Genomic DNA, 13,425 nt, shown 5'->3' with positions numbered 1-13,425 from the left:
GCATCCCTCCTGGGGATTTGTTACAGTTCTCTATTTTTTTCGTTTTAAAGGCACTCTTGAGGATATTAGGAGAACCTTGCACAGATGGAGGGAATCACACCAGGTCATGCAATGTGTACAACGGGTCGAGGCTAGTGGATCTCACAACGCTCCTTCTCAAACCATGTTTATTCACACTACGATGACGGGATGACTACGCAGCGCTTCCTCAGACCAGAGCGTGAGTTGCGAGTGTGACGTGCCACAAAACAACTCAAAACCCTCACACACACACCACGCGTAGCCCCGCCTTCCCTCCCGCGCCGCTGCCACGGCGGCAACTGCGGGGCCGTGGCCGGTGAGCGCCCTTTTATAGTCCGCTCCGAGGCGGGGCGGGACGGTTGTTCCTCCGGCAGCCAATCGGAAGGGCTTGGGTGACGTCGCCGCCTGCCGGTCCCAGTCTGGCCTGCGGTCACGTGGTCGCCGGGCGTCGCCGCCGCGCCTGCGCGGCTCCTCCTCCTTCTCCGTCGTCTTCCCCCGGCGAGGTTTCGCCGCTGCTTCTCTCCGTCGTTGCCGCGGACGGTAAGCGGGACGGGAGGGGGGGGGAAACGAGACCAGCTGGATGTGAAATGGCTTCGTTGAGGCCGGGAGGGGCTCATTGAAAAACAGCCCCACTCGCTCGTCCTGCGTTGAGAACGTAAGGGGGGGGAACTACACCTCCCATGCTCCCCAGCCTTGCCTGGCCGAGGCATATGGGCGTTGTAGTCCCCCTCTCCCCTTCCGCTCCTCTTCTCAGACCGCTGGGACAGCGCCTCCCTCCCTCCCTCCCTCCCTCCTTCGGCCAACTCACCAGCCTGGCCGCGTTCCAGCTGCGGAGCCAGGACTCCCGGCCCCATAATCCCCAGCGAGACGGGAGTCTTCCCCCAGCCCTATATGGGAAGGGGAGGCGGCACAAGGCGGGAACCCAGAAGAGGCAGCCGGTCGGGGGGGGGGGTCCGATTGGGGGAGACTCCCCCCACCCATTTTGGGGGTCTTCGGGTGGGGGGGCTGATCTCCCTGGTCCCTCAAGATGGGGGGTGGTGGGTGGTGGTGGTCCTGAAGAGAGAGGCCACCTTTGGGTGCCCAGCCTAGCAGCTGGAGGGGGGGTCACATCTGGGAAGTCTTCTGAGGGTCTCCCTGGTGGGGCATGCCCGGAAGGGAGAGGGGGGGTTTCCCAGGAAGCCTGCTGACCCCCTGAATCCCAGGACAGTCTTAACCCTGTTGGGGGAGGGGGTCAAAGGGGAGGGTCCTGGACAGCCTCTTGCATCCTCGCCAGCTGTGAGCAGCAAAGAACTGGCATTGTCCCCTTTGGGGGTGGGGGGTCTCCCTTTGGACCCAAGAGGAAGATGGGGCTTTATTTGGGGAGGGGGAGTGTGGGTTGCCCCAGTCCTTGCTTAGAGGAAGACTACTCCCCCCTTTCCGGTGGTCAGCCAGAACCAGTTGGGGCCCAATTGTGCTGGGTCCAGAGCTTGTATTGTACAAATATGTGTAGGTCAGGGGGTCTCCAAACTTGGCCCCTTTAAGGCTTGTGGACTCCAACTCCCAGAATTCCCCAGGCAGCCATACTGGCCCAATTGTCCCTGCGGTCAGCCAGAACTGGCTTGTGCCCAGTGGTTCTGGGTGAAGAGCTTCTGTTTGACAGCTGTGTGTTGGTGCACGTCAGGGGATCTCCAAATTTGGCCACTTTAAGGCTTGTGGACTTCAACTCCCAGAATTCCCTAGCTGGCTGAGGGAATTCTGGGAGTTGAAGTCCACAAGCCTTAAAAGTAGCCCAGTTTGGAGATCCTTGTTGTAGGTCATTGAGGTCTAGACTCACCAGGTAGAGAGCCCTTTCTCTAGCTGGACTCACCTGGTTCCACCTTCCCAGTCCAGTTAGTAGAGTCTCGCCATGAAAAAGAAACCAGAGTGGTTATTATATACAGGTAGTCCTCGACTTACGACCAGAATTGAGTCTAATATTGTTTTTAGCTCAACAAAAGAGCTGCTAAGTGAGCTTTGCCCCATTTTACAACCTTTTTCACCACGGTTAAGGGAATCAGTGCAGCTGTTAGCAACACGGTCGTTAAGTGAGTCCGGCTTCCCCCTTGATTTTGCTGGTCAGAAGGTCGCCAAAGGGGATCGCGTGACCCCGGGACATTGCGACCGTCATGAATATGAGTCATTTGCCAAGCATTTGAATTCTAATCGTGTGACCATCGACTGCTGCAACGGTCGTTAAGTGTGAGAACCGGTCATCGGTCACTTTTTTCCCCCGTGCCATGCGAATGGTCATTAAACGAGGACTCCCTGTAAATTTGGGAATACGGGCTGAATTTTCCGCTCTTCCTTGTCCGTCCATCCCTTGAGGAAGTAAAGATTAATTCCTTATCTCGTCCCTTCCCAGTTTGTGTCTCTTGTTAATGAGTGAACAAAACCTGATCGCCAGGTTCCTGGATCGAATGCCAGGCTTAATGTTGGCTTAGTTCTGGGGAATTATGAGCAGTGACTGGGTTCTAGTAACCATGATAAAAAATCCAATTGTGTTTAAACCACCAGTGTCCTTGGTGGAAACTTTGCAGAGCGGATCACACTTTTAGGAAGGAGAATGATATTCTCTGTGTTGGTCATATTTTTAATCTTATTTATGTATTTCTTTTCTTTTCATTTTATTTTTTATTATTTTTTAGTTTAGTTTTTCATGACTTTTGTGGGGGGGGGTTGTGTTGCTTTCTGCATTTTTAATTTTCAGGGTGTGTGGCAGCTGACTCAGACTTATGACGGTTGCAATGTCCCCCTGTGTGGGTGTGCCACGCGATCCCTTTTTGCGACCGCCTGACAATAGGGAAGATGGAGTCACTTAACCACCGTAATTGAACAACCGCGGTGATTCACTTAACAACTGAAAAGTCGCAAAATGGGAACAAAATGTTTCCCTTAGCAAACTGAATTGTGGTGACCAGTCGAGGACTCCCCGTATTAAACCGAGTCCGATATATTGGTTGATCCCGGGACTTTTGCCGTGGGGTCATATAAAACCCTTTCTGGAATCCGGTGTTGTTCCAGGGACAAGCCCCCCTCCTCTCCCACCACCCCCCGCCCTTGACCTACGTCGATGGTGCAACTGAGTTTGCGATCCCGAAAATAGCACAGTGTGGAACGACAGCAATCCACGCTCCTCATTGTTTTGGAACGGTTTGCAACATTTGCGGTCGCAATTTGGAATTCACGGGCATCGAAATGTCAATCCCCTGAGGTTCTTTGGGCAGTGTGTGTGTGTGTGTTTGTGCCCCTTGTCCTGAGAGGGTGGTGGAAATAATCCATTGGCTTCTATGGCAGTGTTTCTCAACCTGGTCAACTTGAAGATGTCTGGACTTCAACTCCCAGAATCCCCCAATGCTGGCTGGGGAATTCTGGGAGTTGAAGTCCAGACATCTTCAAATTGACAAGGTTGAGAAACACTGTTCTATGGAATGAGATCCAGGGCAGAAATCCGAAAGGATCAGAGAGGTTATAAATAGATCAGTAGGCTGGAAATGCAAAGAACATGGTCAGGAACGGGGGAAATACGTTGGATAACACGGGCAGTCCTCGACTTGCGACCGTTCACTTAGTGACCAGAGTTACAACACACGGGGGAGGAGGGGGAAACAGTGACTGAGGACCATTTTTCACACTTAGCGGCCATTGCAAGCGTCCCCACACTCGTGTGATTTACATGCGGATGTCTTGACAGCTGTCTCACATTTACAACGGTTGCTCTGTGTGACACATCATTCCCTTTTGCCTCCTCCCGGTAAGCAAAATCAGTGGGAAGCCAGATTCACTTAACAACCGTGTTAGCAACTTAACAATGGCAGTGGACCTCAACTCCCATAATTCCCCAACCTGCCTGCTTTAAGATGGGTGGATTCTGGGAGTTGAAGTCTCCAATATCTTAAAAGTTGGTAAAGACTAGGGATATCCAACCTTGGCAACTTTAAGACCGGTGGACTTCAACTCCCAGAATTCCTAAGCCAGCCTGTTTTATGATGGTGGATCCTGGGAGTTGAAGTTTCCATATCTTAAAGGTTGAGATTAGGGATATCCAACCCATGCTAAGCCTTATGGACTTCAACTCCCAGAATTCCTCAGCTGAGGTTGAGAAAATGTCAGGGTTCCAAGGAATTCTGGGAGTCGAAGTCCACAGGTCTTCTAAGTCGCCAAGATTTGATCCCTCTGTCCACTGTGTCCACCCTGAAGCTGACCTGACCGAAGCCATCTTGACGCCTCCAATGTGGAGGGATCCAATCTTGGCGACTTAGAAGACCTGCGGACTTCAGCCTTGCTGGCTGGGGAATTCTGGGGGTTGAAGTCCACCAGTCTTAAAAGTGGCCCAAGTTGGACACTCCAACTTAGATGTTTTCTTTGGTGTCTCCTGATTCCTCAAGGTTTCAATACCACCAGGTGACCTTCAAGTTCTATTCTTTGGGGAAGGTGGCCGCCATCTCCTTGTCCACTTGAGCCACACCATCCGTGGTCCCACGGATGTCTCCAAATCCATAACCCTCGTGTCCTCTGCTTGGATCCCTCAGGGCCTCAGCCATGGTGTTGGGCGTTCAGCAGGTGGTGGGGTGCCTGGCCCTGTGGGCCTTCTGCGCTCAGAGCAAGCCCACCGAGAAGAAGGACCGCGTCCACCACGACGCTCAGCTAAGCGACAAGGTCCATGATGACGGCCAGAACTTTGATTATGACCACGACGCCTTCCTGGGGGTTGATGAAGCCAAGACGTTTGACCAGCTGACCCCAGAGGAGAGCAAAGAGAGACTGGGGTAAGGAGAGAGGACCTTTAGCGTGCCTTGAGTTTAAACCAGGGGTGTCCAAACTTGGGAACTTGAAGACTTGTGGACTTCAACTCCCAGAATTCCCAAGTTCCCAAGTTTGGACACCCCTGGTTTAAACTGAATGTAAACTGAGTTTAGTTGGCAGCATCTCGACGTTCCCTTTAGTATTTGCTTTCCAGAATTAAGTCCCAGGTAGGTGTTATGCTCTCCTAGAAGACAGTTTCCTTAAAACAAACAAACAAAGAGGTAGTTCTCGACTTACGACCATTTGTTTAGTGACGGAAGATATAACCACACTGAAAAAAGTGACTTATTTTTTACTCTTACGACCATTGCAGCCTCCCCACAAATCACACGATCAAAATTCAGCCACTCGGCCACTGTCTGGCACTTGCAGTGTCCCTTTTGCGACCATCTGACAAGCAAGGTCAATGGGGAAGCCCGATTCACTTTTAACGACCGTGTTGCTAACTGAACCGCTGCAGGGATTCAACTCACGACTGTGGCGAGCAAGGTTGTAAAATGGAGCAGAATTCACTGGACGACAGCCTCTCTTAGGGAAAAGAGATTTGGGGCTTACAGTCTTGGTCGTAAGACGAGGACTTCCTGCTATTGCCCAGCCCTGAGCAAATTAAATGTCACTCATGGCTTGTCACGAATGAGACAGACAATCGGTTCTCCAAAACTTTTGATTCTTTCCTTTTGCTTGCTGTTTTTTCAGCCTGGATTTTAAGTTCTGCCTCTTGTTTTCTCAAGGGGAAAACTTCTGGAATTAAACTGGGTTTTCCCTCCAGTTATTAAGCACAGCCCTGGTCCTGGTTTTTTGGGGAACTTGGATTGCTCATCTAGTAGTTTGCAGACAGGCAAGTAAACAGCCAGTCTAGAGAAAAAAAGGACTAGGGGGGGACATGATAGCAGCCTTCCAATATTTCAGGGGCTGCCCCAAAGAAGAAGGGAGGGGGTTATCCTATTTTCCAAAGCACCTCAAGGGAAGACAAGAAGCAATGGGTGGAAACTAATCGAGGAAAGGAGCAACTGAGAACTAAGAAGAAATTTCCTGACAGTGAGAACAATTAATCAGTGGAACAGCTTGCCACCAGAAGTTGCAAATGCTCCAACATTTGGAAGTTTTTAAGAAGATGTTGCAAAGCCATTTGTTTGAAATTGTATAGGGCAGGGGTGTCCAAACTTGGGAACTTTTAAGACTTGTGGACTTCAACTCCCAGAATTCCCCACCCAGCCAGCTGGCTGGGGAATTCTGGCAGTTGAAGTCCACAAGTCTTAAAGTTCCCAAGTTTGGACACCCCTGGTATAGGGTCTCCTGCTTGGGCAGGGGGGTTGGACTAGAACGCCTCCAAGGTCCCTCCCAGCTCTATTCTGATTGATTGATTGATTAAATAATTTTTTTAAAAGGCCAGCAGAGAGCAAGTGGGAGGTGCTTCCTTCACCATTATCTGAGCAGACTTAAGGAGGGGCTTGATAGGACGGTCTATTAATTAATGCCCATTAATGCGATGTGCATAGCAATCTCCTTGGTTTTATTGCATCAGCTCATGAGAGGCCCAGAACAGAGCAAGGAATTGGCTACGGCTCTCTCCCACTCCCCCCCCCCCCCTTTGCCCAAGTGTCAAATCACAGGGGTGACATCTGTGGTTATATTTGGCTCTGACCTCTGATGCTTCTGCTGTTCCAGTCTCTGGGAGTGGGGGTGGGGTGGAGAGACAGGATCATGGGCTTTGGGGTCTGCTCTGAGGCTCAGCTTTTTCAAATTTATCACCATTTGAGAAGGAAATTCTCTGTGGATCGGAGTTTCTTGTTTTGGGTTGAAGTACAGTTGATAGATTGACAGATACGTGGAGTGGATAGATAGATTGGTAGAGATGATAGATAGATGAGGAATTCTGGGAGTTGAAGTCTACCCGTCTTAAACCAGACTGAGGAATTCTGGGAGTTGAAGGCTATCCCTCTTAAACCAGACTGAGGAATTCTGGGAGTTGAAGTCTACATCTTTTAAACCAGACTGAGGAATTCTGGGAGTTGCTCCATCTGTCTTAAACCAGACTGAGGAATTCTGGGAGTTGAATCTACTCCTCTTAAACCAGACTGAGGAATTCTGGGAGTTGAAGTCTACTCCTCTTAAACCAGACAGGAATTCTGGGAGTTGAAGTCTATCCCTCTTAAACTAGACTGAGGAATTCTGGGAGTTGAAGTCCATCCGTCTTTAACCAGACTGAGGAATTCTGGGAGTTGAAGTCCATCCGTCTTTAACCAGACTGAGGAATTCTGGGAGTTGAAGTCCATCTGTCTTAAACCAGACTGAGGGATTCTGGGAGTTGAAGTCTACTACTCTTAAACCAGACTGAGGAATTCTGGGAGTTGAAGTCTATCCCTCTTAACCAGACTGAGGAATTCTGGGAGTTGAAATCTATCCCTCTTAAACCAGACTGAGGAATTCTGGGAGTTGAGGTAATTCCTCTTAAACCAGACTGAGGAATTCTGGGAGTTGAAGTCCATCTGTCTTAAACCAGACTGAAGAATTCTGGGAGTTGAAGTCCATCCGTCTTAAACCAGACTGAGGAATTCTGGGAGTTGAAGTCCATCCGTCTTTAACCAGACTGAGGAATTCTGGGAGTTGAAGTCCATCTGTCTTAAACCAGACTGAGGGATTCTGGGAGTTGAAGTCTACTCCTCTTAAACCAGACTGAGGAATTCTGGGAGTTGAAGTCTATCCCTCTTAACCAGACTGAGGAATTCTGGGAGTTGAAATCTATCCCTCTTAAACCAGACTGAGGAATTCTGGGAGTTGAGGTAATTCCTCTTAAACCAGACTGAGGAATTCTGGGAGTTGAAGTCCATCTGTCTTAAACCAGACTGAAGAATTCTGGGAGTTGAAGTCCATCCGTCTTAAACCAGACTGAGGAATTCTGGGAGTTGAAGTCTATCCCTCTTAACCAGACTGAGGAATTCTGGGAGTTGAAATCTATCCCTCTTAAACCAGACTGAGGAATTCTGGGAGTTGAGGTTATTCCTCTTAAACCAGACTGAGGAATTCTGGGAGTTGAAGTCCATCCGTCTTAAACCAGACTGAGGAATTCTGGGAGTTGAAGTCCATCCGTCTTAAACCAGACTGAGGAATTCTGGGAGTTGAAGTCCATCCGTCTTAAACCAGACTGAGGAATTCTGGGAGTTGAAGTCCATCCGTCTTAAACCAGACTGAGGAGTTCTGGGAGTTGAAGTCCATCTGTCTTAAACCAGACTGAGGAATTCTGGGAGTTGAAGTCCATCTGTCTTAAACCAGACTGAGGAATTCTGGGAGTTGAAGTCCATCTGTCTTAAACCAGACTGAGGAATTGTGGGAGTTGAAGTCCATCCGTCTTAAAGCTGTCATGGTCAAGAGCTATTGCTCTGCTGGGCCTCTTGGGGTCTGGTCTTCCGGTCCTTATCCCCTCCCCCCCCCCGCCCTCCTCCCTCTCCCTCTCTCCCCCCTCCCTCCCCGAGCACCTTCCTCCTCCTGCCCTCACTTCTTTTTCTGCCTCCCCCTACAGAAAGATTGTAAGTAAAATAGATGGCGACCAGGATGGGTTTGTAACAGTGGAGGAGCTGAAGGCGTGGATTAAGTTTGCCCAAAAGCGCTGGATTTACGAGGATGTGGACCGCCAGCGGAAGGGCCACGACCTCAACGGGGACGGCCTGATCTCGTGGGAGGAGTATAAGAACGCCACCTACGGCTACGTCTTCGGTAGGTCTGGCCCACTCCCCCAGGCTCAACCTTGCCCCCCTCCCCCTTTTGTCTTGTAGCGCCATTGTGAGCAAAATAGACACGGATAAGGATGGGTTTGTGACCGAGGGGGAGCTGAAGGACTGGATTAAGAAGGCCCAGAAGAAGTACGTCTCTGAGAATGTAGCGCGCCAGTGGCAGGAGTATGACTTGAATCAAGATGGCGCCATCTCCTGGGAAGAGTACAGGAATGTCACCTATGGCACTTACCTGGGTAAGGGACAAGGGGCGGGGGGTGGGGCAGCCTTGCTGGGAAGCATCCATCAAGCCGAAGGGGAAAGGGGGCCCCAGGGTCCGAAACAAGGCTGCATGGTCACCTCTCGGGGGGTGGAAGGATGCAGGGGGGGGTTTGGAGCCTGCAGGGGTTGGGCTGGATGACCTCTTAGGGATCCTTAGGACCAAGGGAGGGTCATGCTGGGCCCCTCCTGAGCTCCCCACACTTCCCGTTCTCCCTTTTCTAGTCAAAGACAGAACTGGTTAGATCGCTTCTCGGGGATGAGATGGCGAAGTGTGCAGGGGCTGGACTGGATGACCTCTTGAGGGCCCCTTCCCAGCTCTAGGATTCTGCAAAGGGCTAAAGGAGGGGCCATGCTGGGCCCATCCCACACTTCCCGCTCTCCCTTTTCAAGTCAAACACAGAATTCTGGCAACCAAACCGAGGCTGGATTGTCGCCTCTCGTGGGTGGGGAAGCCTGCAGGGGATGGACTGGATGACCTCTTAGGGACCCTTCCTGGCTTTCGGACTATGCAAAGGGCTGAGGAAGGGGCAGTCCTGGTTCCCCCTTTCAAGTTCAAAACTTTCAGGGAATTCTGGGAGTTGAAGCCCAAGTTTCTTCAAGCATGGCTGACTGGGGGATTTTGGGAGTTGAAGTCCACAGGCTTAAAAGTCCATTACCATGCTGGCCAGGGCATTCTGGGAGTTGAAGTCCACATCTTTCAATGGCAGAAGTTGGAAACCACAACCGTAGAGAGCATTTGTCTGCTTGTGTGCAGCTGCGAGCATCATTTTTAAGGCAGCCTCTGCTTTTGATTTTACTGAGAGATTCGGGGAGCGGTTGCTTTTCAGCCAGGTCTCTGCTTGGCCTTGCCGATCGTCCGTCCTTGAGCGCCTAGCTCAGGGGTGCCCAAACTTGGGAACTTTAAGACTTGTGGTCTACAACTCCCAGAATTCCCCAGCCAGCCACACCCCTGGCCTAGCTGTGCATTTTATCACCGAGGGCAGATTAAACCACGTTCTTGGCCTGACTTTGTGGAGGTCACATAACCAGAGATGGCAAACAGCATGCACTCCCCAAGGAAACGCCATTCTGAAGGAGATAAACTCGGAAAACAGTTTTTCCAGTCCCAAAAGTGCTTTTTCAGGAGGCAACTGGACTTTCTTGTTTTTGCTTTTGAAGTCGTTTTGCTTCTCATCCAAGAAGCTTCTTCAGCTCTGACTGGATGGTGGGGAATGGAAGGATTGATTCTCCTTGCAGACGGCTGGTCCTTTGCACCCTTTTTAGAGCGTCGTTGAGGCCACTTGGAGGTTTCTCTGCATCTCCGGGGTCAAAAATGGTGCGGGAGTAGGAATGGATTTCCAGAGGGAAAAAATGGCAGACCACAGGAACCATTTGCACCACTCAGGTGTGACCCTGAGGACACAGGTCAACCTCCAAGTGGCCTCAACAACCCTCTGAAAGGATGCAAAGGACCAGCTGTCTGCAAGGAGTATCTGTCAGGCCTGCAGCCCTCTTTTCTTTTGGATCTTTGTCCTGCCACCCTTTCTAATATTCTACTATGTCTTTTCTATTGTGGGAAAATGGGAGGGGGGATTGTAGGGAGTTAGATGATATGTAGCCATAACAACATTCTTTCTAGAAATCCAAGGTCATCCTTTGTCTCTGCACCTCTGCACCTGACAGGGAACTGGAACCCTGACAATATCAATCCTTCCAATCCCCATCATCCAGTCAGAGCGGAAGAAGCTTCTTGGATGAAAAGCGAAACGTCTTCAAAAGAAAAAAAAAAACCAGAAAGTTCCATTGCCTCCTGAAAAGAAGCATTTTTTGGGACAACCATCATCTGGATGGCTGAGAGAATCTCTCAATTTTTCCAAATAATCCGGCCGAACGTGCTGCCCTACAGGCAGTCCTCGACTTACGACGCCCTCGCCGTCGTAAGTCGAGGACTGCCTGGAATTTTGATTGGGGGGAGGTAGACCTGGGAGGTGCCAACTTTTGAGCGGTGGTGTGTAGTCGCCCTTTGGTAATCAACCCACCTCTTGCCGTTCAGACGATCCAGATCCCGACGACGGATTCAATTACAAGCAGATGATGGTGCGGGATGAACGGCGCTTCAAAATGGCTGACCAGGACGGGGACCTGGTGGCGACCAAGGAGGAATTCACCGCTTTCTTGCACCCCGAAGAATACGACTACATGAAGGACATTGTCGTGCAGGTGAGCGGCCTGATCTCGCGACGCTTTAGAGCCGAGGTCTTCAAAGGCCTTGAAGTCTTGAAGACTTGTTGGACTTCAACTCCCAGAAAGCTATGCTGGCTGGAGAATTCTGGGAGTTGAAGTCCAACAAGTCTTAAAGTTGCCAAGTTTGGGGACCCTTGCTTTAGAGACAGTCCTCGACTTATGACTCCCAATGGACCCATCTCTAGTCCTGCCTTAGGCATGAAAAGTATTTTGGTGACTTTGGGCCAATCACCAGGAGACTGGGAGTTCTAGTTCTGAGTTAGGCATGAAAGACAGCTGGGTGACTTTGGGCCAATCACCAAGAGACTGGGAGTTCTAGTTCTGAGTTAGGCATGAAAGACAACTGGGTGACTTTGGGCCAATCACCAAGAGACTGGGAGTTCTAGTCCTGAGTTAGGCATGAAAGCTGACGGGGTGACTTTGGGCCAATCACCAGGCGACTGGGAGTTCTAGTCCTGAGTTAGGCATGAAAGACAGCTGGGTGACTTTGGGCCAATCACCAGGCGACTGGGAGTTCTAGTTCTGAGTTAGGCATGAAAGACAGCTGGGTGACTTTGGGCCAATCACCAGGCGACTGGGAGTTCTAGTCCTGAGTTAGGCATGAAAGACAGCTGGGTGACTTTGGGCCAATCACCAGGCGACTGGGAGTTCTAGTTCTGAGTTAGGCATGAAAGACAGCTGGGTGACTGGGCCAATCACCAGGCGACTGGGAGTTCTAGTCCTGCCTTTGGCATGAAAGACGCCTGGGTGACTTTGGGCCAGTCCCTCTCTTTCCATCCGGCCCACCTCACAGGGTGGTTGTTGTGAGGAAAAATAGGCAGAAGGAGTTCTAGATCTGTTTGCTGCCTTGAGCTGTTTAAGGAAATAAATCATATTGCCCTTGATTTTTTTCTCCCTACAGGAAACCATGGAGGATATCGATAAGAACGGAGACGGCTTTATTAATTTGGAAGAGTACATAGGTGAGCCTGGCCCCCTCCTGCCGTGGCCCCTGTGGCCCCCGGTGGCTCAACCCCAGGAAGGGCCCGAGAGGCCTTCATTGCCTCGTGCGGGGGTCCCCTGGGGGTCCCCTCGTGAAACCTTTGGAAACGTCCTGAGTTGGCACCCAGCTGAACAATCAAACTGGGTTACAGATATAGTCCTTGACTTACAACCGTTCATTTAGTGCCCGAAGTTACAACGGCGCTGAAAAAAAGGGACTTGGGACAGTTTTTCCCCCACGCTTATGACCGTTACATCCGTTAAATTCGCCCGCTGACTTACATTTACGACGGCCGTATGGACCCCTTCTGCAGCCTTCCAACAAGGGAAGTCAATGGGGAAGCCAGCTTCGCTTAACAGCCGTGTTACTCACTTAAGGGCCTGTGCGATTCGCTTAACTGGTGCGTCGAGACAGGTCGTAAAATGGGACCCCTAGCAGTAGCATTTAGGCTTACGTGCCACCTCCCTTTTTCAGCGACCTCCGGGCGGTTTAGTTATGTAAGCGTTATTTGCATATCGGGCCCCAAAACAGCCATCTCACTTAGCAGTGGGAATATTGGGCTCAATTGTGGCCGTAAGTCGAGGACCACCTGCGTGGTGCAGCTCAACGCCCAGCCCCCGTCGCTTGGGATTGTGACCCTGTCGCCGTTCCCTCCGCAGGTGATATGTACAGTCACGACGGCAACACGGAGGAACCGGAGTGGGTCAAAACGGAACGAGAACAATTTATGGAGTTCCGGGACAAGAACCACGACGGGAAGATGGACAAAGAAGAGACCAAAGACTGGATCCTGCCCTCCGACTACGACCACGCCGAGGCCGAAGCACGGCACCTGGTTTACGAGTCGGATAAGGACAAGGTGAGAGGGCTTCCTCCAGGGGGAGGAGAGGGGCACCTGCCTGGGATGTCCCGGGGCAACACACCCAAAGGACCCGTATGAGTCACTTCATGAACAGCCCCTGTGCCCCCAACATCCCTTTCAACTCTCCATCTTGGAGCAAAACTCTTCCACAAACCTGTAACCGCCTTTGGCTGAAAATACTCTGGTCCAAATGTTGTAAGCAGAAAACTTCCAACTACAAATCCAACAAGGGCGGAGGAGGACTGTGGGGCCCTTGGTTGCTCTCTGAGCTGGGTGGTTTTCTTGCAGACGTTTCATGACCCAAGTAGGGAACATCATCAGTGCTAGAAGGGACAGGGGTTGTATAGACGAGGAGGAGGAGAAGGAAAAACGAGAAGGAATGAAGGGGAGGAAAGAAGGAAGGAGAAGAGGAGGAGGAGGAGGAGAAGAGGCAGAAGAAATGAAAGGGAGGAAAAGAATGAGGAGGAGGAGGAGTGGAACAAGGAAGGAGAAGGAATGAAGAAGAGGAAGGAAAGAGGGGAGGA

General features: G+C 51.0%; 1 protein-coding gene across 1 annotated transcript; it reads left to right on the top strand.

The window, feature by feature from the left end:
• Positions 1–432: 432 nt before the first annotated feature.
• On the top strand, positions 433–12,994 carry CALU (calumenin). The gene is made up of 6 exons (XM_081958840.1): positions 433–561; positions 4,569–4,805; positions 8,363–8,556; positions 10,867–11,033; positions 11,959–12,019; positions 12,699–12,994. The coding sequence occupies exons 2-6, from the start codon at positions 4,579–4,581 to the stop codon at positions 12,977–12,979; spliced, it is 930 nt and encodes a 309-aa protein (XP_081814966.1). The 5' UTR covers positions 433–561; positions 4,569–4,578; the 3' UTR covers positions 12,980–12,994.
• The last annotated feature ends 431 nt before the right edge of the window (positions 12,995–13,425 follow it).

Source organism: Natrix helvetica (assembly GCF_964273705.1).
Source record: "Natrix helvetica genome assembly, chromosome: 6".
Classification (NCBI taxonomy): Eukaryota; Metazoa; Chordata; class Lepidosauria; order Squamata; family Natricidae; genus Natrix; species Natrix helvetica.
The sequence above is the reverse complement of the archived record's forward strand: the minus strand, read 5'-3'. Positions and strand labels throughout refer to the sequence as shown.